General features: G+C 41.6%; 1 protein-coding gene across 3 annotated transcripts; it reads left to right on the forward strand.

The window, feature by feature from the left end:
* Nucleotides 1-19,093: 19,093 nt before the first annotated feature.
* On the forward strand, nucleotides 19,094-25,376 carry LOC111793958 (chaperone protein dnaJ 15-like). Of its 3 annotated transcripts, XM_023676064.1 has the most exons (13): nucleotides 19,094-19,201; nucleotides 19,442-19,614; nucleotides 20,584-20,707; nucleotides 20,959-21,041; nucleotides 21,117-21,228; nucleotides 21,318-21,422; nucleotides 21,569-21,619; nucleotides 22,270-22,359; nucleotides 22,486-22,594; nucleotides 22,682-22,830; nucleotides 22,921-22,974; nucleotides 24,826-25,083; nucleotides 25,216-25,376. In XM_023676064.1, the coding sequence occupies exons 2-12, from the start codon at nucleotides 19,484-19,486 to the stop codon at nucleotides 25,054-25,056; spliced, it is 1,239 nt and encodes a 412-aa protein (XP_023531832.1). In that variant the 5' UTR covers nucleotides 19,094-19,201; nucleotides 19,442-19,483; the 3' UTR covers nucleotides 25,057-25,083; nucleotides 25,216-25,376. The 3 variants fall into 3 exon arrangements, with proteins under 3 accessions (XP_023531832.1, XP_023531817.1, XP_023531825.1); XM_023676049.1 differs by having other exon boundaries at nucleotides 24,826-25,376; XM_023676057.1 differs by having other exon boundaries at nucleotides 19,102-19,201; nucleotides 19,402-19,614; nucleotides 24,826-25,376.
* Nucleotides 25,377-26,224: the final 848 nt, after the last annotated feature.

The raw sequence follows: 26,224 nt of genomic DNA on the forward strand, positions 1-26,224 counted from the left end.
TTGTATCTGAGATTCTGATGGTTGGATGATCAAAGCTCCACATCTCCTCGATCATAAATTTATAATTAAAAATACTATCTCTATTGATATCACACTTTTTAGGAACCTTATATAGCAAAACTATGAGAGTTTATGCTCAAAGTGGACAATATCATTGTAGAGAGTCGTGGTCCATCTAACACCCATTAATTGAAAATGGTGAAGAGATTGAGAGTCGTAGTGGCATAAGAATATACCTCGTTCCTTTTTTGAATAGATTCTTGCAAAGTTCAAGAGTTAGTGGCCTGCATGTGGGAGGGACCCTCTTCTTTTTTCTTTATTCCTTCGGATTTAATTCTAACATTTAGGACTTAATACCCACGGACCATCTAGATTCAAAACGTTAAATTTTGATAGAAAGATTCAAATTTCTATTAAAGAACGATGATAAAGTTGAAGATAGTACTTAAAATATGATAATGATATCAAACAAAGAATAATCGAGATCTGATGGGTATTAATAAAAAAAGTATGAGGAAATGGGACTAGGAATTTGGACCAGATATGCAAAAGCATTCACAAACAAAACCCAAATTTCATTCCACTCCTAAAAAGCAATGCCTCCCACTTTACATAAAATCATCAACTTTCAATTTTTTTTAAAAAAGAATAAATAATAATAATGAAAACATAAATAAACTATAATCATGTGAATGTGTAACGACTTTATTTTTCTATTAAAATAGAGCCGCTACTACATGCATAACATGACTGTTAAATATGAAAACGTTCATTGAATATAGTAAATAAACGATGACATGGATTTAAACTTTTGAAGTAAAAATATTTAAAACAATACAAAAACATATAAAACATAAATAAATGTTGTAACACTTGTAACAACAAAAGGAAAACAAATTAATGGCCTAATATGACCTAAGGTTATCAAATAGACAAAATGCAAGTACCTATTATTGGTTCCATGATCTTCATCACGACAACGCTATCATACGTACATGGATGTCTTATCTTTATTTAAAATGTAAGAGTAGTACATGACTTGAGTATTTTAAAAAATACTTGTAACTCCACGGGTCAAAAAATGCAAACACATGCAATATGGTGGTTCTTATCATTTTTCACATATCATAGCATGACCTTAGACAACTTTTTAGTTCAAATAAAGTTGGATGTGTAGTACTTTTCTGCACATGACCCGCACGTGCAAGCATGGACCTACTAGATGGGCTCGCACACTCTGTAAGTCTGGCTCGTCAGACTAGCACTCGTTAATGGACTCTTGTCGAACACCACAGAGGGAAAGAGCCCGCATAACATCATGATGAACATAAATGTAAAAACTCTTCAGTCGTAACGTACGCGTCCAAACTCATCATATTGGGGAGTAAAAATATGCATGAGGTCCCCATCATTTATAATCATGTCATAATGTACGATGCAAGATAAATCTCAATTTATTTATAACTTAATAAGTATGTGAATTATGCTTACATAATTCCTATACATTCTGTAATACATTACATAGTCATGACATGGTCTACGAAGGTTTATGCATCATAGATTAACGATTTCATAACAATTTTATACAACGTGACATGATCACAAAATAGCATACCTTTATTAAATGACATAGATTATCATAGCATAACGTGACATAACATGACATAACATAGCATGACATGATATAACATAACATATCATAGTATAAAATCGAACAACATAGCATATCTTAATATATCATGCATACATATGACATGTGCAGGGGCCACGAGACACGGGACACGTGTCATCATACATAATACAATTCATCCAACCAAGCTAATAGTAGAGCTACTTACCATTTTTTTTTTTTTTTATAGAAATTATTATTAGTTTTCTAGTCATTCCAAGTTTAAAATTTGGAGTGAGCAATTGCAAGACCAGAGATCGAACAAAGTTCTAGGAGCTTGATGAGAAGCTCATTGGAAACATGAAGCTTTGTGATGGATCAATTGTACCGATCTAAGACAAAGGATCCATCTTGTACGATGCAAGAATGGAGATCAACGTCTACTAACCAAGGTATATTACATCTCGAATTTGAAGGGCTAATATTATTAGCCTGAGTTTGAAGGCTAATATTATTAACCAAGGTCAAATGACAAAAGAAGGTATTAGAACAAAGTTAGTCGGTTCGTTCCTCAAGATATTCAACAGAAAAGAAGCCTTGTTGAAGGTAAAACGGCCGTAAAATCAAGATACTAATGAAAGAGCATCAACATCTTTCATAATTGGTAGCAAGAAAGGAAAAAGAAAAACTAGTGTGTCGAGAAGAAGAAACGAAAAACAGAGATAAGAAGAAACTAGAGGCTACATTAATCAGCGAAGAGCAACCTACAAGTCGATCTACATCAGACTTATCATCTCAAGTAATGAAGCCTAAAGGGAGGCCACCAAAGTGTAAGAAAAATGAGATATCGAACTTGTCATCACAATCAAAGAGGCCCAGAGACAGGCTTGAAAAGAAACAAGAATCCAACAACAACGGGAGTTACAATTACCAACTTGTTCCGACCCTTTCTATTGAATACCTAGTTGGGTTATCCAACTGCTTGAGATTGATGGTGTCTCAAAAAAAATTATGAAGAACTTGTAGTCTTGGAAGCAAGGTTGAAAGATAGAGAAGTACATGCAATTATGATGGTGAAGTTCCTGCAAGTCGAAGAAATTGCATGTTGCAGAATTCGATTTTTTTTTTAAGAAGACAAAGTTGATCACGGACCAAACAAAGTTGACACTAGAGAGCAGCGTAAGGACAATCTCACCAAGGCCCTAACAAAAGTCAAATTTAGAAAGATGCGAGAGTTGCTCGTAGTGAAGAATCTCGAGCAATGACAAGCTTACGGGTGATACCTACCCTTATTATGTCTCAATTCATATTTTTCTAATTTTTATAATTTAGGACTCTCTAGCTCCATCAATGTCATACATAAATAAGTCTATTTTTAATAAAATGTGTTCATAGTAGTTTATATTTTGTTATGCACAATTTTTTTTAAATTAATTATTTTTATTGTTTTTGAATTTCAAGCTCCATTCTTGAATTTTCCTTACTTTAGAGTAACCAATTGCTCGGTAAGTGCTTGTATTTATTTGTCTCTAGCTCTATGAAGTATGGTAGGATGTTACAATTCTACCCTGTTAGGGAAGAATTTCCTTTTTTGAATGATTATAGATTGATTTGTGAATTATTTATGAACTTTTAATATCTTCTCTCTCCTATTGTATTGAATGATCATGTATTGTGGTTAAATAAAAGTTTTTTTTTTTTTTTTTTTTTAAAAAAATCCAACAACCCAACGTGAAAATAAAAGGTTGGATTGGGTGGGTTGAGTTATGAAACAATTTCGGGTTGAGTTGGTTTACCAATCCAACCAGCCCGAACTTGTGTTAGTCCAAAAATTTCTCTTAATCCAACCCAACCCAACCCATGTAAGAGATTTAGTCCCAATGCAAGATATTTTTTTGGAATTAGGTTCTAAAATTTGATAGGTTGTTTTTTTGGAAGAATTTGGCACAACTTATGTGAAGGAAAGCAGAGTTGAATCGAACTAGTAGTCAAAGTTCCGACAAACTTCAAGAATGATGAATTTTTAGTTTTGGACCAACTTATGACGCATTTATATCTCTTCATAGTTGACAAAAATGCAAGACAGTATTAAAACTATACAACTTGTGAATGAATAAAGTTGATTTGAGTTAAGCAGTAAAAGAGCATTTGAAGAAGAAGGGACCCACATCAGACATGGATAGAGACACGTCGTTCATGTAAGTAATAATTTAGACTTTTCTCAAGTAATATTTATAAGGATCACTAGGACGTGCTGACATGTGAGCATATCTTACATTAGGTGGTTAGAATATGCATGGATAGAACTCTAGAATGGCAATTAGGATGATAGTGTTATGTATGTTATAGAAACTTACCGAAATGGCTATAAGATGAGAATTTATGTTGTATGCCTATTTTAATGCTTTTCGTTGTGCTAGAAAGGAGGATGAGATGTTGTGATACGTGCTTAGAGTGATTAATAGATGTTATCTTCTTGTCGAGTTTGTATGGATGTTTTCCACGTCGTTTGGGGAGGAGAACGAAGCATTCTTTGTAAGGGTGTGGAAACCTCTCCCCAGAAGACGCGTTTAAAAAACATTGAGGGGAAGCCCGAAAGGGAAAGCCCAAAGAGAACAATATCTGTTAGCGATGGGCTTGGGGCATTACAAATGGTATCAGAGCCAAACACTGGGCGATGTGCCAGCGAGGAGGCTGATCCCCAAAGGGGGATGTACACGAGGCGGTGTACCAGTAAGGACGCTGAGCCCCAAAGGGGGGGGGAGTGGATTGGGGGGTCCCACATCGATTGGAGAAGATAACAAGTGTCACTGAGAACGCTGGGCCCTGAAGGGGGCGGGGTGAATTATGAGATCCTACATCGGTTGGGGAGGAGAACGAAGCATTCTTTGTAAAGATGTGGAAACTTCTTCCTAGCAGAAGCATTTAAAAAACCTTGAGGGGAAGCATGAAAGAAAAAACTCAAAGAAGACAATATCTGCTAGTAGTGGGCTTGAGCCATTACAAAGACTTAGGTCAATGTGTTTTTTAGTAGACCGATCACCCTAGGATTGTGAGAGCTAATTAGAGGTCTAGGCTTGAGAGCACCCAAATTTTCGAGGAGCTAGTTGTCACTGTCATGCTCGTCCAAGGCGTGTTGCCCATGACCGCATGCCCATGACAAGCCACACCCTTTATGTCTTTCCATGTTCTAGTATTTTACTTTATATTTCTAGGGAGTATGACGTTTCGGAAAAATCATGTCTAGGCCTGCCAGACATGAAATGCCTCAGAATGTACTATAGGGGGATATGACTAGTTGTCAACTTCTCCCTACCCAAGGTTATATACCGTGAGCCGTTGTTGTTACTCTCCTGCTTGCTTATATAACGTCTCTTTCAAAAATCTCTATTTCAAAAATCTCTCTCTACCTTCGTTTTCTAAAAATCTTCTCTTAAATCGAGGCCAGAGGCTCGAGCATACGTCGCTTGGTCGTAGGCGACGCAAGAACGAATTGGCTTAGCTCACTTGTCGTTGGAAAGTGAGTGCCACACAATCCCAAGTCCGCTGCCATCAAGAGATCAAGAGTGCGATTGTGACAAGTGGTATCAGAGCTTTGTCAGCTCCGTGACATAGCAAAGACCGAAACTATGTCGATGACAAAGTCAACACCCAAATCACAAGCCGACTGACTTACTTTAATAGCGGAGGAAATGCTGTTCCTCAAAGAAGTCCCTGACACCATCCACTTCCTGGAAGAACGGCTGACAGAATTGAATGGAAAAGTCGTACAAATTGATGCAATGGGCAACCACCTGGATGGGTTGCCAATCACAGAACTAATGTTTCGAGTGGTCTTGCTCGAAGAAAGAGTTTCTCCTACGAGCAGCTCAAGACCTTCTGGTAGCCCCGATAGCTCTATCGCGCACAAGGAGGGATGTGGCGAAGAGTTCAATGTGCTACAAAATACAATGATGAGTTTGTTCAATCGATTAGCTGACGAATTCAGAACAACGATCGATGCCATCCAAGAAAAGATGGCAGACATGAACACCCGAATTGGGGTGAAGATGAAAGCCGTGGAGAACGTCATGGCTGGGAAACTAATACAGGATCCAACAAGCTGAAGTTTCCAGACCCCAGACCCTTCAAAGGGAACCAGGACACCAAAGAGTTGGAGAACTTCATCTTTGATGTCGAACAGTACTTCAAAGCCACAACGGCTTGTACCGATGACATAAAAGTGACAGTATCATCAATGCATCTCATAGACGATGCAAAACTTTGGTGGCGTACAAAGGTGCAAGACATCGAAAATGGATTGTGCACCATCGAATCGTGGGAAGACCTCAAGAGAGACTTGAGGGACCAATTCTTACCCGAAAACGTAGAATAATGGCAATGGAAAAACTAATAACCCTGAAACAAACTGGAAGCATAAGAGACTATGTCAGATAGTTCTCGATCCTGATGCTAGATATCAGGGGCACATCAGAGAAGGACAAGATATTTTTCTTTCTAAATGGGTTACAACCGTGAGCCAAAACAAAAATACATGAGAAAAACGTTCAAGATCTAGCTACTGCAATTGCCAGCGCCGAGAGACTCCTGGACTTTGGGAACGAAGCAAGTTTCCAAAGAAAAACGACACAGACCCCAAACACTGAGGGCAAAACATATAGACCGCCAAGTCATCGATATGAAGACCCCAATAGACTAAACGGAAGTAACGACAGACCAAGTGGGTGGACAGATAGACCTCCTCAGAATAACCAAGCGGGGACGTCTCGAGGACCTTACCCTTAGAAGAACTACCCGACCATAGACTGTCCTACTGTCCTCATCGAGCCTCTCTCAATGCATCCTGTGTCATTGCAACACTCCAAGTGTCCATTCAAGAGAGCAATGACACAGGAGTCGAAACTACGCCAGACAGGAGGGAAGATCAGGACAACCCCCGAATGGGGGCGCTTAAATTCTTGTCAACCCTCCAACGGAAGGTCGACCCAAAGGAGATAATAGAGAAAGGGCTCATGTTCGTAGATGCAACAATAAACTCCCGACCAAGCAAGAGCACCTTGATAGACTCAGGTGCGACCCACAACTTCATCGCCGACCAAGAAGCACGAAGATTGGGACTCACCATAGGAAAGGACTCCAGAAAAATGAAAGTTGTAATTCTGAGGCCTTGCCTAGTGTGGAAGTTTCTAAAAGAGTCCCCTTCAAATTAGGGACCTGGACAGGAGAAATGGACCTTGTCGTGGTTTGCATGGATGACTTCAACGTGGTACTTGGGATGGACTTTCTCCTAGAACAAAAAGTTATCCCAATGCCACTGGCGAAATGCTTGGTGAACACTGACCACAACCCCAAAGTGATACCTGTAAGCATCAAGCAACCAGGTAATCTTATAATGATCTCGGCCATACAATTGAAAAGAGAACTCACACGAGAGGAACCTACATTTATGACTATACCCCTGATGGAAGAAATGGCCACTGAGAAAACTGTGCCCAGCGAAATTAAGGATGTACTAGACAGTTATGCTGACATAATGCCAGAGAGCTTACCACAAACACTACCACCCCGTCGAGGCATTGATCACGAAATTGAACTCCTCTCCGGGATTAAACCCCCAGCAAAGAATGCATACCGGATGGCTCCCCCTGAGCTAGCCAAATTGTTCCAAACGAAATCAAGGATGTACTAGACAATTATGCTGACATAATGCCAGAGAGCTTACCACAAACACTACCACCTCGTCGAGACATTGATCACGAAACTGAACTCCTCTCCGGGGTTAAACCCCTAGCAAAGAACGCATACCGGATGACTCCCCCTGAGCTAGCCGAATTGAGGAAACAACTAGATGAGTTGTTGATGGCATGATTCATCCACCTGGCAAAGGCACCTTATGGAGCCCTTGTACTATTTCAGAAAAAGAAGGATGGGACGTTGCATTTGTGCATAGATTATAGAGCCTTAAACAAGATGACGGTATGCAACAAATACCCACTGCCGATAATATCCGATTTGTTTGACCAGCTTCACGGGGCCAAATACTTCACGAAATTAGACTTACGATCAGGATACTACCAAATACGTATCGCCGAAGGGGACGAGCCCAAGACGACGTGTGTAACAAGATATGGGGCATTGGAATTCCTGGTAATGCCTTATGTTTGACAAACGCCCCAGCTACATTTTGCACGTTAACGAACTAGGTTTTCCACAAATACTTGGATTAGTTCATCGTAGTATACCTCAACGACATAGTTATATACAGCACAACCCTGGAGGAGCACAAGGTGCACCTGAAGCTAGTGTTTGACAAGCTGCGGCAAAATCAGTTGTATGTCAAGAAAGAAAAATGTGCCTTCGCACAAACACGTATCAACTTCCTTGGACATGTTATCAGTTATGGACAGATCGGTATGGATAGTGATAAGATAAAAGCTATCAAAGAGTGGAAAATCCCTTCTTCAGTATCCGACGTGCGATCCTTCCTAGGATTGGCAAACTACTATAGGCGGTTCGTCGAAAGGTTTTCACGGCGAGCCGCCCCATTAACAGAACTCCTGAAGAAAGACCACCATTGGTCGTGGTCAAATGAATGTCAAATAGCCTTTGAAGATCTGAAGGCAACCATGCTGTCCTCGGATTAGTAGATGTTACTAAACCATTTGAAATAGAGACGGATGCTTCCGACTTTGTCCTAGGCGGTGTCCTTATTCAAGAAGGCCACCTCATCGCTTATGAAAGTCGAAAGCTCAATGATGCTGAAAGGAGGTACACTGTCTCCAAAAAAGAAATGCTAGCTGTGGTCCATTGCCTACGAGTCTGGAGACAGTACCTCTTGGAATCACAATTCGTAGTGAAGACGGATAACAGCGCTATTTGCCACTTCTTCGATCAACCAAAATTGACGGCAAAACAAACCCGGTGGCAGGAGTCATTGGCTGAATTCGACTTCAAATTCGAACACAAGGCAGGAAAAAGTAACCAAGCAGCCGGCGCACTAAGTCGGAAGGGCGAACATGTGGCCCTGTGCATGTTAGCCCATATTCACTCAAGTAAGATCGATGGATCGATGCGCGACATCATCAAAGAACATTTACATAAAGACCCATCGGCCAAAGTTGTCGTTGAACTAGCCAAAGCTGGGAAGACACAACAGTTTTGGGTCGAGGGAGACCTTTTAATGACAAAGGGAAACAGATTATACGTTCCAAGAACAGGAGAATTGAGGAAGAAGCTCATTCAGGAATGTCATGATACCTTATGGGCCGGATGTCACGGTCATGCCTGTCCAGGGCCTGTTGCCCATGGCCGCATGCCCATGACAAGCCAAACCCTTGTCATGTCTTTTCATTCTAGTGTTTTTCCCTTTGTAATTCTAGAGCGTATGACACCTCAAGAAAATCATGTCTAGGCCTGCCAGAACTAAAATGGCCCAGAATGTACTATAGGGGGATATGACTAGTCGTCAACTTCTCCCTACCCAAGGTTATATATGCTAAGCCGTTGTTATCTTTCTCTTGCTTGCTTATATAACGTCTCTTTCTAAAATCTCTCTTTCAAAAATCTCTCTCTCTCCTCGTTTTCTAAAACCTTCTTTTAAAACCGAGGCTAGAGGCTCGACCGTACGTCGCTTGGCCGTAGGCGACGCAAGAACAAATTGGCTTAACTCACTTGTCGCTGGAAAGTGAGTGCCGCACAATCGCTAGTCCGCTGCCTTCGAAAGTGCGATTGTGTCAAGTGGTATCAGAGCTTTGTTAGCTCCGTAACGTCATACAGACCGAAATCATGTCGACGACAAAGTCGACACCCAAAGCACAAGCCGATCGGCTTACGCTAATAGAGGAGGAAATGCTGTTCCTCAAAGAAGTCCCTGACACCCTCCGTTTCCTGGAAACACGGGTGACCGAACTGAGTGAGAAAGTCGTCCAAGTCGACGCAATGGGCAACCGCCTAGATGGGTTGCCAATCGCAGAACTGTTGTTTCGAGTGACCTCGCTCGAAGAAAGAGTTGCTCCTACGAGCAGCCCAAAACCGTCTGATAGTCCGGATAGCTCTGTCGCACACAAAGAGGGACGTGGCGAAGAGTTCGACGTACTACAAAACACAATGATGAGTTTGTTCAATGGATTGGCTGATGAATTCAGATCAACAGTCGACGACCTCCAAGAAAGGATGTCCGCCATGAGCACTCGAATTGAAGTTACCATGAAAGCCGTGGAAGGTGTCACGGCTGGACAAACTAATGCAGGATCCAACAAACTAAGGTTCCCAGACCCTAGAGCCTTCAAAGGGAATCGGGACGCCAAAGAGTTGGAGAACTTCATCTTTGACGTCGAACAGTACTTCAAAGCCACAACGGCTTGTACCGACGACAAGAAGGTGACTGTAGCTGCGATGTATCTCGTAGACGACGCCAAACTGTGGTGGCGTACGAAGGTGCAAGACATCGAGGATGGATTGTGCACCATTGACTCATGGGAGGACCTCAAGAGAGAGTTGAGGGAACAATTCCTCCCCGAAAACGCAGGACACATAGCAATGGAGAAAATAGTAGCCCTGAAACACACTGGAAACATACGGGACTACGTCAGACAATTCTCAACCCTGATGCTGGATATCAGGGGTACAGCAGAGAAGGACAAGGTGTTCTTCTTTATAAATGGTCTACAACCGTGGGCCAAAACAAAGATACATGAGAACAGGGTCCAAACCCTAGCTGCCGCAATGGCCTGCGCCGAGAGACTCGTGGACTGTGGGAACGAAGCAGGATCCCAAAGAAGAGCGACACCAGCCCCAAACAATGGGGGCAAACCATACCGACCACCAGGCCATCGAAATGGAAGCCCCAACAGATCGAATGGATGGACGGATAGACCTCCTCAGAACAATCAAGCGGGGACATCTCGAGGGCCTTACCACCAAAAGAACCACCCGACGACGCCTTTGCAATGCATGCTATGTAAAGGCCCCCACAAGGTATCCTACTGTCCTCATCGGGCCTCTCTCACTGCACTCCAAGTGTCCATCCAAGAGAGCAATGAGGCAAGGGTCGAGACTTTGCTAGACAAGAAAGAAGATCACGACAACCCCCGAATGGGCGCACTCAAATTCTTGTCAGCCCTCCAACGGAAAGTCGAACCGAAGGAGATAATAGAGAAAGGGCTTATGTTCGTAGATGCCACCATAAACTCTCGACTGAGCAAGAGCACTCTGATAGACTCTGGAGCAACCCACAACTTCATTGCTGATCAAGAAGCCAGAAGATTGGGACTCACCATAGGAAAAGACCCGGGGAAAATGAAAGCTGTCAACTCCGAGGCCTTGCCTATTGTGGGAGTTTCCAAAGGAGTCCCCTTCAAAATAGGGGATTGGACTGGAGAGCTAGACCTTGTCGTGGTTCGCATGGACGACTTCGATGTGGTACTTGGGATGGAGTTCCTCCTAGAACACAAAGTCATCCCAATGCCATTGGCAAAATGCTTGGTGATCACCGACCGTAACCCCACAGTAATACCTGCAAGCATCAAGCAACCAGGTAATCTTCGGATGATCTCGGCCATACAGCTGAAAAGGGGACTCGCACGAGAGGAACCTACCTTCATGGCCATACCACTGATAGAAGAGGCAACCACCGAAGAGACTGTCCCAGAGGAAATCAAGGATGTATTAGACAGCTATACCGACATAATGCCAGAGAGTCTACCACAAACACTACCACCTCGTCGAGGCATTGACCACGAAATCGAACTCCTCCCCGGGGTTAAGCCGCCCGCAAAGAATGCATACCGGATGGCTCCACCCGAGCTAGCCGAATTGAGGAAACAACTAGACGAGTTGCTGAAGGCGGGATTCATTCGCCCGGCAAAGGCCCCTTATGGAGCCCCCGTACTATTCCAGAAGAAGAAGGATGGGACGTTGCGTCTGTGCATAGACTATAGAGCCTTAAACAAGGTGACAGTACGCAACAAATATCCTCTGCCGATAATATCTGACTTGTTCGACCAACTTCACGGGGCCAAGTACTTCACGAAATTGGACTTACGATCGGGATATTATCAAGTACGTATTGCCGAAGGGGACGAACCCAAGACGACGTGCGTAACAAGATATGGGGCCTTCGAATTCCTAGTAATGCCCTTTGGCTTGACAAACGCCCCAGCTACGTTCTGCACGTTGATGAACCAGGTTTTCTACGAATACCTGGATCAGTTCGTCATAGTATACCTCGACGACATTGTTGTTTACAGCACAACCCTCGAGGAACACAAAGTGCACTTGAAGTTAGTGTTTGACAAGCTCCGGCAGAACCAGCTGTATGTGAAGAAGGAGAAATGTGCATTCGCACAAACATGCATCCACTTCCTTGGACATGTCGTCAGATGTGGACAAATCAGTATGGATAGCGACAAGATAAAAGCTATCCAAGAATGGAAGGTTCCTACTTCCGTATCTGAGTTGAGGTCCTTCTTAGGACTAGCCAACTACTATAGGCGGTTCGTCGAAGGGTTTTCACGACGAGCCGCCCCATTGACAGAGCTGTTGAAGAAAGACCACCCTTGGTCGTGGTCGAATGATTGTCAAATGGCCTTTGAAAATCTGAAAACAACCATGACGAGGGGTCCTGTCCTCGGGTTGGTTGACGTCACAAAGCCATTTGAAGTGGAAACCGATGCTTCCGACTTTGCTCTCGGTGGGGTCCTTATTCAAGAAGGCCACCCCATCGCTTACGAAAGTCGAAAGCTCAACGATGCCGAACGAAGATACACTGTCTCCGAGAAAGAAATGCTGGCTGTAGTCCATTGCCTTCGAGTCTGGAGACAGTACCTCTTAGGATCGCAGTTCGTAGTGAAGACGGATAACAGCGCCACTTGCCACTTCTTTGATCAACCAAAATTAACAGCAAAACAAGCCCGGTGGCAGGAGTCGTTGGCTGAATTCGACTTCAAGTTCGAACACAAAGCGGGAAAGAGTAATCAAGCAGCCGACGCGCTGAGTCGGAAGGGCGAACATGCGGCCCTGTGCATGTTAGCCCATATTCATTCAAGTAAGATCGATGGATCGATGCGCGACATCATCAAGGAACATTTACACAAAGACCCATCGGCCAAAGCCGTTGTCGAACTAGCTAAGGCTGGAAAGACACGGCAGTTTTGGGTTGAGGGGGACCTCCTGATAACCAAAGGAAACAGATTGTACGTCCCAAGAACGGGAGAACTGAGGAAGAAGCTCATTCAAGAATGTCACGACACCTTATGGGCCGGACACCCGGGATGGCAAAGAACATACGCCCTAATAAAGAAGGGGTACTTCTGGCCAAACATGCGAGACGACATCATGCAATACACCAAGACGTGCCTCATCTGCCAACAGGATAAGGTCGAGAAAGCCAAAGTCTCTGGACTCTTGGAACCTCTACCTGTGCCAACACGACCCTGGGAAAGTGTATCTCTGGACTTCATAACACACCTCCCAAAAGTCGGGGAATATGACGCCATCTTGGTTATTGTGGACCGGTTCTCAAAATATGCGACGTTCATCCCCACTCCCAAATTATGTTCGGCGGAACTCACAGCCCAACTGTTTTTCAAACACGTTGTAAAGTTATGGGGCATTCCGTCGAGCATCATCAGTGACAGGGATGGCAGATTTATTGGGACATTCTGGACTGAGTTATTCGCTTTCTTGGGAACAACCTTGAACATCTCCTCGAGTTATCACCCTCAAACCGATGGACAGACAGAACGGTTCAACTGCTTGCTCGAAGAGTACTTACGTCACTTCGTCGACGCTCGCCAAAAGAACTGGATACAATTGTTAGATGTCGCCCAATTTTGCTTCAATTGTCAAACAAGCTCGTCTACGGGGAAGAGTCCCTTTGAAATTGTAAGTGGACGACAACCGGCCTTACCCCATATTATTGATCATCCTTATGCAGGAAAAAACCCTCAAGCTCACAACTTTACAAGAGAATGGAAGCAGACGACAGATATAGCCCGAGCATATTTAGAGAAGGCTTCCAAGCATATGAAGAAATGGGCGGACAAGAAGCGTCGCCCCCTTCATTTCCGTGCAGGAGATCAAGTCCTTATCAAGCTGAGACCAGAACAGATCAGATTTCGTAGCCGAAAGGACCAGAGATTAGTTCGTAAATACGAAGGCCCGGTTGAAGTCCTTAAAAAGATTGGGGCTACCTCCTACCGAGTTGCACTCCCCGCATGGATGAAAATTCACCCCGTCATTCATGTGAGCAACTTGAAGCCCTATCACCCTGATCCAGACGACGACCATCGAAATACAACCACAAGACCGAGCATCGATCTGAAACAAAAAGAAACAAAGGAAGTGGAAGAGATCCTAGCCGACAGGGTTAGGAAGATAGGAAGACCTGTACGGACGATTCGTGAATTCCTTGTCAAATGGAAGAATCTCCCTACAGAGGAAACAAGCTGGGAACGCGCCGAAGATCTGAACTCCGCCGCCACCCACATCGCAAGGTATGAAAGTAGTCGGTTGACGGGGACGTCAACCAATTAGGTGGGGGAGGGTGTCACGGTCATGCCTGTCCAGGGCCTGTTGCCCATGGCCGCATGCCCATGACAAGCCAAACCCTTGTCATGTCTTTTCATTCTAGTGTTTTTCCCTTTGTAATTCTAGAGCGTATGACACCTCAAGAAAATCATGTCTAGGCCTGCCAGAACTAAAATGGCCCAGAATGTACTATAGGGGGATATGACTAGTCGTCAACTTCTCCCTACCCAAGGTTATATATGCTAAGCCGTTGTTATCTTTCTCTTGCTTGCTTATATAACGTCTCTTTCTAAAATCTCTCTTTCAAAAATCTCTCTCTCTCCTCGTTTTCTAAAACCTTCTTTTAAAACCGAGGCTAGAGGCTCGACCGTACGTCGCTTGGCCGTAGGCGACGCAAGAACAAATTGGCTTAACTCACTAGTCGCTGGAAAGTGAGTGCCGCACAATCGCTAGTCCGCTGCCTTCGAAAGTGCGATTGTGTCACCGGACACCCTAGGTGGCAACGAACATATGCTTTAATCAAAAAGGGGTACTTCTAGCCAAATATGCGAGACGACATCATGTAGTACACCAAGACGTGCCTCATCTGCCAACAGGACAAAGTCAAGAAAGCCAAAGTCTTGGGACTCTTGGAACCTCTACCCGTGCCAACAAGACCTTGAGAAAGTGTGTCTCTGGACTTCATAACACACCTCCCAAAAGTCGGGGAATATGACGCCATCTTGGTTGTCATAGATTTGCTCTCAAAATACGCGACGTTCGTTTCCACCCCCAAATTATGCTCAGCTGAACTAACAGTCCAACTATTTTTCAAACACATTGTAAAGTTATGGGGCATTCCATCGAGCATCATCAGTCATAGGGATGGTAGATTCATCGGCACATTCTAGACCGAGTTATTCACCTTCTTGGGAACGACTTTAAACATCTCCTCGAGCTATCATCCTCAAACTGATGGACAGACGAAACGGTTCAATTGCTTGCTCGAAGAATACTTACGTCACTTCGTCGACGCTCGCCAGAAGAACTGGATACAACTGCTAGATGTCGCCCAATTTTGTTTCAATTGTCGGACAAGTTCGTCTACAGGAAAGAGCCCCTTCGAAATTGTAAGTGGACGACAACCGGCTTTGCCCCATATTATTGATAATTCTTATGCAGAAAAGAACTCTCAAGCTCAAAATTTCATCGGAGAATGGAAGCAGACAACAGATATAGCCCGGGCATATTTGGAGAAAGCTTCCAAGCATATGAAGAAGTGGGTAGACAAGAAGCGTCACCCCCTCCAATTTCGAGTAGGAGACCAAGTCCTCATCAAGTTGAGACTAGAACAGATCAGATTCTGCAGCCGAAAGAACCAGAGACTAGTTCGAAAATATGAAGGCCCAGTTGAAGTCCTTAAAAAGATCGGGGCTACTTCCTACAAAGTTGCGCTACCCACATGGATGAAAATCCACCCAGTAATTCATGTGAGCAACTTGAAGTCTTATCATCCTGATCCAGATGACGACCAACGAAATGTAATCACGAGACCAAGCATCGATCTGAAACAAAGAAATAGAGGAGATCCTAGCCGATAGAGTTTGGATGATAGGAAGACCCGTACGGAAGATTCGCGAATTCCTTGTCAAATGGAAGAATCTCCCTACAGAGGAAACCAACTGGAAATGTGTAAGGATTCGAATTTTTGTTTTATTTATTTTACATTTTATGCTAAGATTTTATTTTTGCTGTCAAAACGAAAAGATATTATGCTGCATTTGTTGTCGCTGGAAAAGGTATGATTTCTAGCAAGGAAATTACTGCCTTAATGGAAAAGTCATAAAGACCTTTTATATTCCCATATACAACTCTCCTCCTTCATTGAAAACAACTTTTGCTCTCCAAACGTTTAGGGTTTTCGAGGGTGTCTGAGAGTACGGAAAAATCGAGAGGGTTAGCCAGGAAAAACGTGTGAGGTGGTTCGCTGGATTTTCTTCGGGGAGTGGCCGGAGGGAGAAGCGACCGAGGCTATCGGTGTTGAATATCGTTGCACGTCGGTCGGAATAGGCGAGGGGTGTCGTCGCGTCGTCGGAATCGGGGTTGTGACGACGTCGTGGGCGGCGCAGCGACGATTAGGGTTTTCACGAGATTTCGGGTAAGGAAGACGAAGGAAAACGGGTCGGGTTCACGTTTGGCCTCTGGACCAGCCCACGGAACGAACGCGGGCCCTGTGCGTTTCGGCCCAACGCGGACGCGCGCTGCAGCCTTGGTCTCAGCTCCGCACGCGTGCTCTCAGCTCGGCTTGACGTGTACGGCAGCTCGGCTCCATCAAATCCCGCAGCTCAGCTCGGCGGCTTAATTGTTTTACCATCCGGGGTCAGTATGGCTCCTAAACGTTAAAGACAGATTAGGTCAAGTGTTTATTTGATAAATAGCATGAGGTTTAGTTAGGGTACCTTATGAAAGGTTCTAAATTTTTATGTGGTTATCATAGGACTTATTTAACCGCTGGGATTAGCTCGTTGTGAGTGACTTCAACCAAGACTATCGAGGTAAGTGACCTTACTGTTGGAGTTAGCTTTCTACGTGTTGTATGATGGTGCGTGCCCTGTGGCCCCTGCATGCACCATATTTTATGTGATATGATTATGTGATGTATAGATTGTATTGACCGTAGATTGTGTATGTTATGTGACGTATGAACTTGTGTTGACTGTTGACTGTTTATGTTATGTCATGAATGAGATGTTAGTATTGTATGCCATGAATATGTTGTTTGATGCCATAGATACACGTAGAATTATCGAGTCATGTTATGAGATGTTTATGCAACTGGAATGTTATGTAATATGCCATGTAATGTAAGTCATGTGAGATGTCATGTGATGTAAGAAACGTAAATGCAATGTTAGCACTGCTTATGTAATGCCATGTTAAATATGTTAAGGGACCTCATGCATATATGTATGTCACGTGCATCGGGATTCTTCCCCTTTATGATACAAAAGAATGAAATACGATATTTATGTTCGCCATAATATCATGCGGGCCCTTTTCTGTTCTATGGTGTCCGGCTATGTGTAACACGTTGTGCCCGACCAAGTCAGGCCCAGGGGGTACGTATAAGAGCCCGCCTGGTGGGTTCATGTACACGTACATGGGCCATGTGTGAAGGAGTACCACACATCCAACCCTACCCGGAATAGAAAAGTGCCCAAGGCTATGAAAAGTTTATGAAAAGTTAGGTCCCGCTCATATGTTGCATGTGTTTGCATTCCTAACCCCAACAGCGGGGTGACTTACTGAGTATTTCATAAAATACTCAAGCCACGTGCTACCTACATTTTTCAGGTAAAGGCAAGGCGCCAATGTACGGTTGACGGCGGAGCTGAGGCCACCATGGAAGTTGGAGACGGGATATTTTTAGGAGTTTACTTTTATTAGACTGTTTTAAGTTATAGGATTGAGTATCGTTTTATTTGGATTTATTTTGAATTCAGTATTGAAGGTTTATTTTCGGAGTTCAGGTTTTGTTTTGGATTCATGAATTTTTATGAAAGACTATTTCAAGGTTATTTATGATGAGCTTCCGCCTAATGAGATAATATGCATGGGTGACGTCACTAATTAGGTTAAAGAAAATTAGGGGCGTTACAAAATGTGCCGAAGATCTGGACTCCACCGCCACCCACATCACCATATTTGAAAGTAGTCGGTTGACAGAGACATCAACCAATTAGGTGGGGGAGGATGTCACGGTCATGCTCGTCCAAGGTGTGTTGCCCATGGCCGCATGCCCATGACAAGCCAAACCCTTTATATCTTTCCATGTTCTAGTGTTTGTCTTTTGTATTTCTAGGGAGTATGACGTTTCGGAAAAATCATGTCTAGGCTTGCCAGACATGAAATACCTCAGAATGTACTATAGGGGGATATGACTAGTTGTCAACTTCTTCTTACCCAAAGTTATATACTGTGAGTCGTTGTTGTTACTCTCTTGTTTGCTTATATAACGTCTCTTTCGAAAATCTCTCTTTACCCTCGTTTTCTAAAAACCTTCTCTTAAACTGAGGCCAGAGGCTCGAGCATACGTTGCTTGGCCGTAGGCGATGCAAGAACGAATTAGCTTAGCTCACTTGTCGTTAGAAAGTGAGTGCCGCACAATCGCAAGTCCGCTGCCATCAAGAGTGCGATTGTGACACTAGTCTCGTTTGTCCCATATATGTAAGATGAGATTTAAGAACCTAGACGCCCTAAGAACCTAGACGCCCTAAGAACCTAGTAAACCTCCACAACTTCTAAAAGAAATTAAGAGAACTTACGAGACTACTAGCATCATTAATGGTATCAATTGAAGAGTCAATATTATATGTAGAAGTGGATCGAGGGTCTGTAAACCAGCCTTTAGAAGGGACGAGGGACTACATAAGTAATTTAGCTCATGGTAAGTGCCACTATTGTGTGTGAAAACAATCAAGGGTCCCTTAAACAAGCTCATTGTACTGTAAACCTATCTTGAGAGGGGCGAGGAACCACGAAGATAAACTAAGTAGCTAGTAGGCACTACATTTGTACAACTAAGCAGAAGGGAGGTTCTTTCCTTCCTTTAGATCCTTTCCGAACGGAAGGAATTTCCTCTCAGTTCAGACTTCTCCTTTTTATTTAAATGTTCGATAATGGTTTTGATCGTACTATTCTTTAAATTTTAAACTTTTATTTTTTTACTTTTAAAATGCATAATGTATGCAAATACTTCAATCAAACATACACCTAACAACCTAAAAAGGAGTTAATATAACTAAAATTATTTAAAAATGAATGCGATACTTACCTGCTTACTCTAGCAAATATTAGGAGTGTACGATTTGGTTCGGTTCGGCTCACTTGGCCCGGGTTCAATTCTCAAGAAATGAGGGGTTTTTTTTTCTTGTCGTTTTTTGTATTTTGTTGTCTGAAGGGTAGCGGTAGAACGGACAAAGAAAAATGAAGGAAAAAGAGGGAAACAATTAGGAATACACCATTTGTACAATAATTCCTTGCAAAAATTTCTCCACATTCTCTGCAAATCTTCACAAACCCCAGGTCTCATTTGCTTTTCCATGATTTTGAATCATTTTGTGTATTAACGCCTCTTGTTTGTGGATTGGATCCTGACTGACGGATTATTACTTGCTTCCTTTAATCTTCTGAAAATTGAGCTCAATCCGAAACAGGCTTTGACGTTGATGCATTTTTTTTTAATGGTTTTCACATAATTTGTTCTTCCGCTCTTGAATTTCGAGATTTTCTTCTTGAAATTCGGTAATTTTCCAATTCTCGCAGCGATTTGAGAGGATACAGACCTTTCCCCCGTTCATAGGAGAGATGAAGACGGGTTCGAAGTCGGAAGGACCTTCCGCTTCAGCGCCTCGACGGGACCCCTATGAGGTTTTAAGCGTGTCCAGGGATTCCACTGATCAGGACATCAAGACTGCTTATAGGAAGCTTGCTCTCAAGTAATTCCTCTTGCTCTACACTTCGTATTACTGAAATTTGATCGTCTTTAGTTCATATTTTATCGTAATTCTTGCTCCCTTTCAATAATGAATGGGAAGATGATGTCTGCAAATGCCCAAGTTGAGACGTAAGAAGCTTATTTTAATCTGAGTTGGTCTAATTTTAAAGAACATAATGATTATTATGGTTAATTTGGTCGGACATTTTGTTTGAGAGTAATATCTGAAATATGGATGGAAGATGGAATTTTCTTTTTCTTCATCTTTTCAGTATGTTTGGAACTCGAGAGTGGTGATTGATATTCAGCTCTGTTATAGTTCAGCTAGGCTCTAGGTGCATTAACATTAAATTACGAATTGCTGCAAGTGGTTACAGAATACGATTTCAGCTAGGCTCTTGGTGTATTAATGTGAGATCCCACATCAGTTGGGGAAGAGAACAAAACACTACAGGGTGTGAAAACCTCTCCCTAGTAGATGCATTTTAAAAACCTTGAGGGAAAGCCCGAAAGGGAAAGCCCAAAGAGGATAATATTTGCTAGCGGTGGGCCTGGGCCGTTACAAATGGTATCAGAGCCAGACACCGGGCGATGTGCCAGCGAAGAGGCTAAGCCCCGGAGGGGGGTGGACACGAGGCGGTGTGCTAGCAAGGACGCTGGCCCCGAAGGGAGGGGAGGTGGATCGTGAGATCCCACATCGGTTGGGGAGGAGAACGAAACACCCTTTATAAGGGTATGGAAACCTCTCCCTAGTATATGCATTTTAAAAACCTTGAGGGAAACCCCGAAAGGGAAAGCCCAAAGAGGACAATATCTGCTACCGGTGGGCCTCGGCAGTCAATAAATTGAGTTACACATTTCAATTTCCTCCCTTCCACCTTCAAATTTTTATATAAAAAGAAATAAAATTGTTTTCGTCTTTTGAACCATCTGTCCGCAAAGTGATTCTTACCCCCAAAAAATGTGGCAGATATCATCCAGACAAGAATGGAAGTAACCCTGAAGCTTCAGAACTTTTTAAGGAGGTCGCATATTCTTATAGCATCCTATCTGATCCAGAGAAGAGAAGGCAATATGACAGTGCTGGCTTTGAGGTGCATGTCTCCTTGTCACCATCAACTTGTTATGATGCTTTGTAGTACTTGGTTTATATGGACAATATTTAAAGAGATACTTCATTATTTTCAAATTCAAGATTTATATACTTTTGTAGGCCTTATGTGGCTTACACATATTTCCATCCCATACACAGTATTTTATTTTTCCCAATCAAAGCTTTCTCTGAGATTCAAATTGAGGTCAAGATTGTTAATTCACTCTTCCATTGTGTAACTAATGTGTTCAGGCCCTTGATGCTAGTGGCATGGATATGGAAATAGACTTGTCCAATCTTGGAACTGTCAATACCATGTTTGCAGCTTTGTTCAGGTGCACATTTATTGAGTTATTTACTGGTCTAGTTGTCTAGATTTTTCTTGATCACTTTTATTATTTATTTTTTAGTAAGCTGGGTGTTCCTATTAAGACTACAGTTTCTGCTAATGTTCTTGAAGAAGCTCTGAATGGAACTGTTACAGTCAGGCCTCTTCCTATTGGAACATCAGTTAGTGGCAAGGTGCATCATATATTGCTTACATCAAGATGGTAGAACAGCAGCAACATTTCCAGTTTTTCTGATATCTTGTTATGTTTGTTTTATTGTAGGTGGATAAGCAATGCGCTCACTTTTTTGGTGTGACAATTAACGAAGAGCAAGCTCAGGCAGGAATTGCTATCAGAGTTACTTCAACTTCACAAAGTAAATTCAAGGTGTAGTTTTGCCAGTAACTTTCATCCAAATGGTCTCTTCTGATATGTGCAAATTTTCTTGATTCTTGGTCTTGTTCTCCATGTTCATCCGCTTTGTAAGCCGTTTCATGTTACTGATTTCTGTGCTTATCCTTTTTTTATTCCAGCTGCTCTTTTTTGAACATGATGTCAGTGGCGGTTATAGTTTGGCCATACAGGTATCACCTTTCAAAGTGTATGTGTAAAATTGATTCATAATTTAAATGAGGTTATTATTATGGTTCTTGAGCACCACAGTAGAGTAATGGTGGAAGTTCTTGAGGAATCAAATTGTCCTCGTCACTAAGCAACTTATTTTATTTAAAATTGATTCATAATTTAAATGAGGTTATTTTATGAAGATAGCTAGTGAAATTTAGAAGGAAAGATGAATTGTCTATTCCTAAAGCTATTTAGTTGTTCTTGCCCCAAGTCTTTCATGTCAATTGTCCAATGAGCTTCTGTATGGCTATCTCTAAAGCTGGATGGATGAATTTTTTCTTGTTCAAGAAAAAAAAAAGATGGATATATGTTAAAAAAATTTCTTTTCGATTTTTCCATTGGAGATGTTTGGAAAAATTCCCTCCTTTCAGTTTTCTGAACGTAAAATTATTACGGCAGTCTGACATTTATGATACTTGAGGACATACTTTGAACTGTGTTTTGTAGTAGGTTTACCGTGAGTAGTTCGATGAAAGCTTACTATATCCATAGCCTGTCATGTGGATCCCAACTTGTAAAATAGTTCTTGAGTAGATTAATTTTGGGAATCTATGATTCAACTTCGTGTTGACTTTAGTACTGTGGTTTTTCCATTGCTTTTCCGTAGGAAGATAGTGAGAAGACTGGGAAAGTAACGTCTGCTGGGTTGTACTTTTTGCATTTTCAAGTGTACAGGATGGATTCCACTGTCAATGCGGTACTTCAAGTTCCAATTATGTGTAGTTTACTGTTGTTTCCTATTCTTTTGACCAGAAAGGTCATCACGTCATATTTTTCATTACGATCAGATTTGATGGTTGAATGAATTCGTGTGTTGTTGCAGTTGGCAATGGCTAAGGACCCTGAGGCTGCTTTCTTCAAGAGTTTGGAAGGTCTTCAGCCTTGTGAGGTCTCAGAGCTAAAGGCTGGCACCCATATTTTTGCTGTTTATGGTCTTAACTTAGATTTCTTAATTCATCTTTCAAATTTTGTTCTGTTTCGTGTTAACTGCTTTTTTAATATATTCCGTGTTTATCCAGGAGATAACTTTTTCAAGACTGCTGCATATACTATTGAGGCACTATGTACAAAAGATTATGCAGAGACAACAGAAAAACTGAAAGATATCGAAGCTCAAATTTTGAGAAAGAGAAATGAGCTACGGCAATTCGAGACAGAATACCGGAAGGTGTTGAAATATTCTTTGCCTTCTCTCCCTCTTCTCTCTCTCACACTATTACTTATTTTTTATTAATTGCTTTGGTATGATGTTCCATAGGCATTAGCACGCTTCCAAGAAGTGACAAAAAGATACAATGAGGAAAAACAGTCTGTAAGTTTTCATTGGCCATTCTTGTAATTTAAATCATGTTTTTTCATATTTTGGTTTCTTAATATCTAGGCCAGAGCCAAACAATAATATCATCCCTTGTATGTCCATAGATGTCAACACGTCTGTTGATAGCATGTAAGTGGCAATTTGTTGAAGTCATATCTACATCCCTCAGTGTTCTCACTCTACAAGCATTCTTATAGGATGATGGAAATGCCATATTCTTATTTTTCTTTCCTTTTCATTTAAATTATAAATTTAGATAGCATAATTAGATAATTCCAGAGGAGATCAGTTTTGATTCTTTCATTCTTTGGTATGTTGAATGGCTTGCAACGTTTTCGTTTGGCTTGTAGTCCGTTTTAAAGTTAAGAGGTGATGAAAGAAAGCAGATAACTTTAATAAAAAGATTCAAGGGTAAGTTGATCCCATCGTTGTTATGTTGGAGGCAATGTTTCAATTATTTTCTTTGAATACACAATCCATTTGGGATCTTGAAGAAAATAAAAAAGTTATAAAAGATTGGCAGAAAAGATTGAGAAAAAGGGATTAAGTGAGGATGTTTCTGTTGTCTTCTATCTTGTAAATTTATAAAAGTTTTAATACTTTTGTTACTGTCCAATAATTGTTTGACATATGTTCACTAGTTTCCAACACATTTTCTTTGTAAGAGTTAGACGTATCGTTAACGAGTGTTGGAACTGTAATCAATTTGTTCAACTAATGCTTGTTATGTGTTTTTTATGCTCAACATATGTTTGACACATGACCAATTAAGAGCAGCTATGTTGAAAAGTATCGTCTTACCTTATTAATGAGAACAGCATGTTATGCAAAGTTAGAGCTGTTTTTGCAAACCTTCTACTGAAGCCTAGCTGATGTTTTTTTTGTTACTTCTTTAGGTACATTCTAGGTTTGAATTTTTTTATCATCTCACCTGCTAATGGGATGGATACCTTCTCTTAACACTCAAATCAATTAGGCTTTTATGATTTAGGGTTTTTCTTGCTTTAGTGTTATTGTTATTAAACAATAAAGGGGTGGTCGGGCTTTTTAAGCCGAAAGGTTGCATAGCCTGTTCAAGGAGTGTCTATGGCATGTTGGCCACATGTTTAATTTTGTATGTCGAACACGTGTCCAAATGTATCTTTGTTCGACATAGATATTGTCAAAAACGAAGTGTTTGTGCTTCCTAGCTGCAAACATTAATGTTAGAAAGTTGATGATCAAGTTGAGAAAAATCTTCCCTCCACTTCATATGCAATCCTTTTCTAATTGTCTCGCAACATTTCTGGCTAAGCGAGGCTTATTATGAGATCCCACATCGATTGAAGAGAGGAATGAGTGCCAGCGAGGACGCTGGGCCTTAAAAGGGGTGGTTGGGAGATCCCACATCGGTTGGGGAGGAGAACGAAGCATCCTTTATAAATGTGTGAAAACCTCTCCTAGCAGAAGTGTTTTAAAACGTTGGGGGAAGTCTAGAAAGGAAAGCCCAAAGAAGACAATATCTGTTAACGATGGACTTGGGCCGTTACAACTGAACCATGTTCACTCAGTTGGGTCAATATTTTTGGCTTGTTCTCGAGCTAAGTTACAAGAGGTAGTATTACAAACCCCTGTTCCTTTTTTTTCAGCTGCGAGTAACCTCTATTGAAGTTGGGAATGACAGGAAACGATATTTCCTTATTTTTATTCTACAAGGATTCATCATGTGGCGGAGCGAAGCACACTTATTCTGTTTTGCTTAGTTCATTCATTATAGTTTATTTTATCACTTAACAAAGTTATTTATGTTTACTGTATGGATGTGTTGTTCTTTCTCTCTGTGTTTCTTAAAGTTTTGAAACTCAGGTGGACGAGCTTCTTAAACAACGGGATGGCATACACGCTTCATTCACCATCACAAAAGCACCAAATCCTATCGGAGCGGGTGTTACGAGTAATGGAAGTAGTAGTAAATCTACTGGCGACAGTTCGAAGGTTGAGAATCAAGGAGACGATGGGACCTCAGATGAAAAAGAAAGATCTTTCAAAAAGAGATGGTTCAATATTCCTCGAGGGTCAGACAAAAAGCTGGGTTGATAGAATCGTTGCATTACGTGTGCCAAGGTTTATTTCGTCTTCCCAATGAGCAACAAAAATAAAGTTTCAACCATATTTTGTGTTCTAGAATTCAATGGTCAGATTGGTGCATATCCATGGTTGTAATACATGAGTCTCTGTTTTGGTGTATGCTTTCAGTTGGAGGGGCTCAACAAAATTTGTCATTCTTTGTCCCATCAGAGTTGAGGTAAGCTATCTCTGGTTCTCAAAGACATAGCAAAAGTATATTAAATTGTGTGTAAATAACTCCAATACAATACCTTCATATATTAAATTGGTTTTTGCTGGATACATTTTAATTTTTGCTTCCTCTAGTTCTTGTTATTAGGCCTCTGTCGTTATCTTTTTAATTTTGAAGTCAAAAAAAGAGGGCATTTTTGGTTTTGTTGAATTTGGGCAAAAAAAAAAAAAAAAATGATGTTTATCATAGGTTTGTTGAATGGATTTCGTTGAATGGATTTTTCATAGGTTTACCTAGGACATTGAAAGGATATACAATCGTTGACAAGCTAACTAAGTCGGTGCGTTTGTTATCTAGCAACTTATACTGTGGATATCAACTGGGCATAGTTATACATGAAAGAGATTGATAGACTACATGGAATTTCAATGTTTGTAGTGTCGGATCGAGACCCATGCTTTACGTCAGTATTTTGGTGTGAATTTTAGAAAACACTAAGTGTCACAGTCGTACTTTTTCAACCATAAAACGTGTGATGACACGCTCATGTCCAGTCTTGAGGAAAACTCAAGCCTCATATTCATAACACGCAAAATAAGGATAAAGTACCCAAAATAAGGATAATTTGAAGCTCATCAAGAAGGAATTTCAAGTGCTCAAGAACGAAAAAAAAAAAAATTATCAAAATACCCTTGAACTTCGTTGAAAGTACAGAAATGCCATGGATCATAAAATTAGGTCCGCGATAGTGAGCAGTGATCAGAAAATACTCCGTATTTTCACTTGGAACCGTTGGATGTTCACCAAGTTTTAGTATGTTCTAGAGGAGATACACATCATCACATCTAACGGCTAGAATCAAATTGGAGGTTGGTTGCTCTTTGATCGGAGAGGATATTTCCGACAAAAAATCCAGAGAAACTCAAACTCCAAATTACGACGATTCTGGAGATATCAACATCAGTT

Source organism: Cucurbita pepo, chromosome LG01 (assembly GCF_002806865.2).
Source record: "Cucurbita pepo subsp. pepo cultivar mu-cu-16 chromosome LG01, ASM280686v2, whole genome shotgun sequence".
Lineage (NCBI taxonomy): Eukaryota > Viridiplantae > Streptophyta > Magnoliopsida > Cucurbitales > Cucurbitaceae > Cucurbita > Cucurbita pepo.

Excerpts from the sequence above, each read along its gene's own strand:
- LOC111793958 (XM_023676049.1), top strand. The coding sequence starts at position 19,484 with ATGAAGACGGGTTCGAAGTCGGAAGGACCTTCCGCTTCAGCGCCTCGA. Across the intron at positions 22,360-22,485 it reads TGGATTCCACTGTCAATGCG|TTGGCAATGGCTAAGGACCC; the intron begins GTACTTCAAGTT and ends GTGTTGTTGCAG. Across the intron at positions 22,831-22,920 it reads TCGAGACAGAATACCGGAAG|GCATTAGCACGCTTCCAAGA; the intron begins GTGTTGAAATAT and ends GATGTTCCATAG.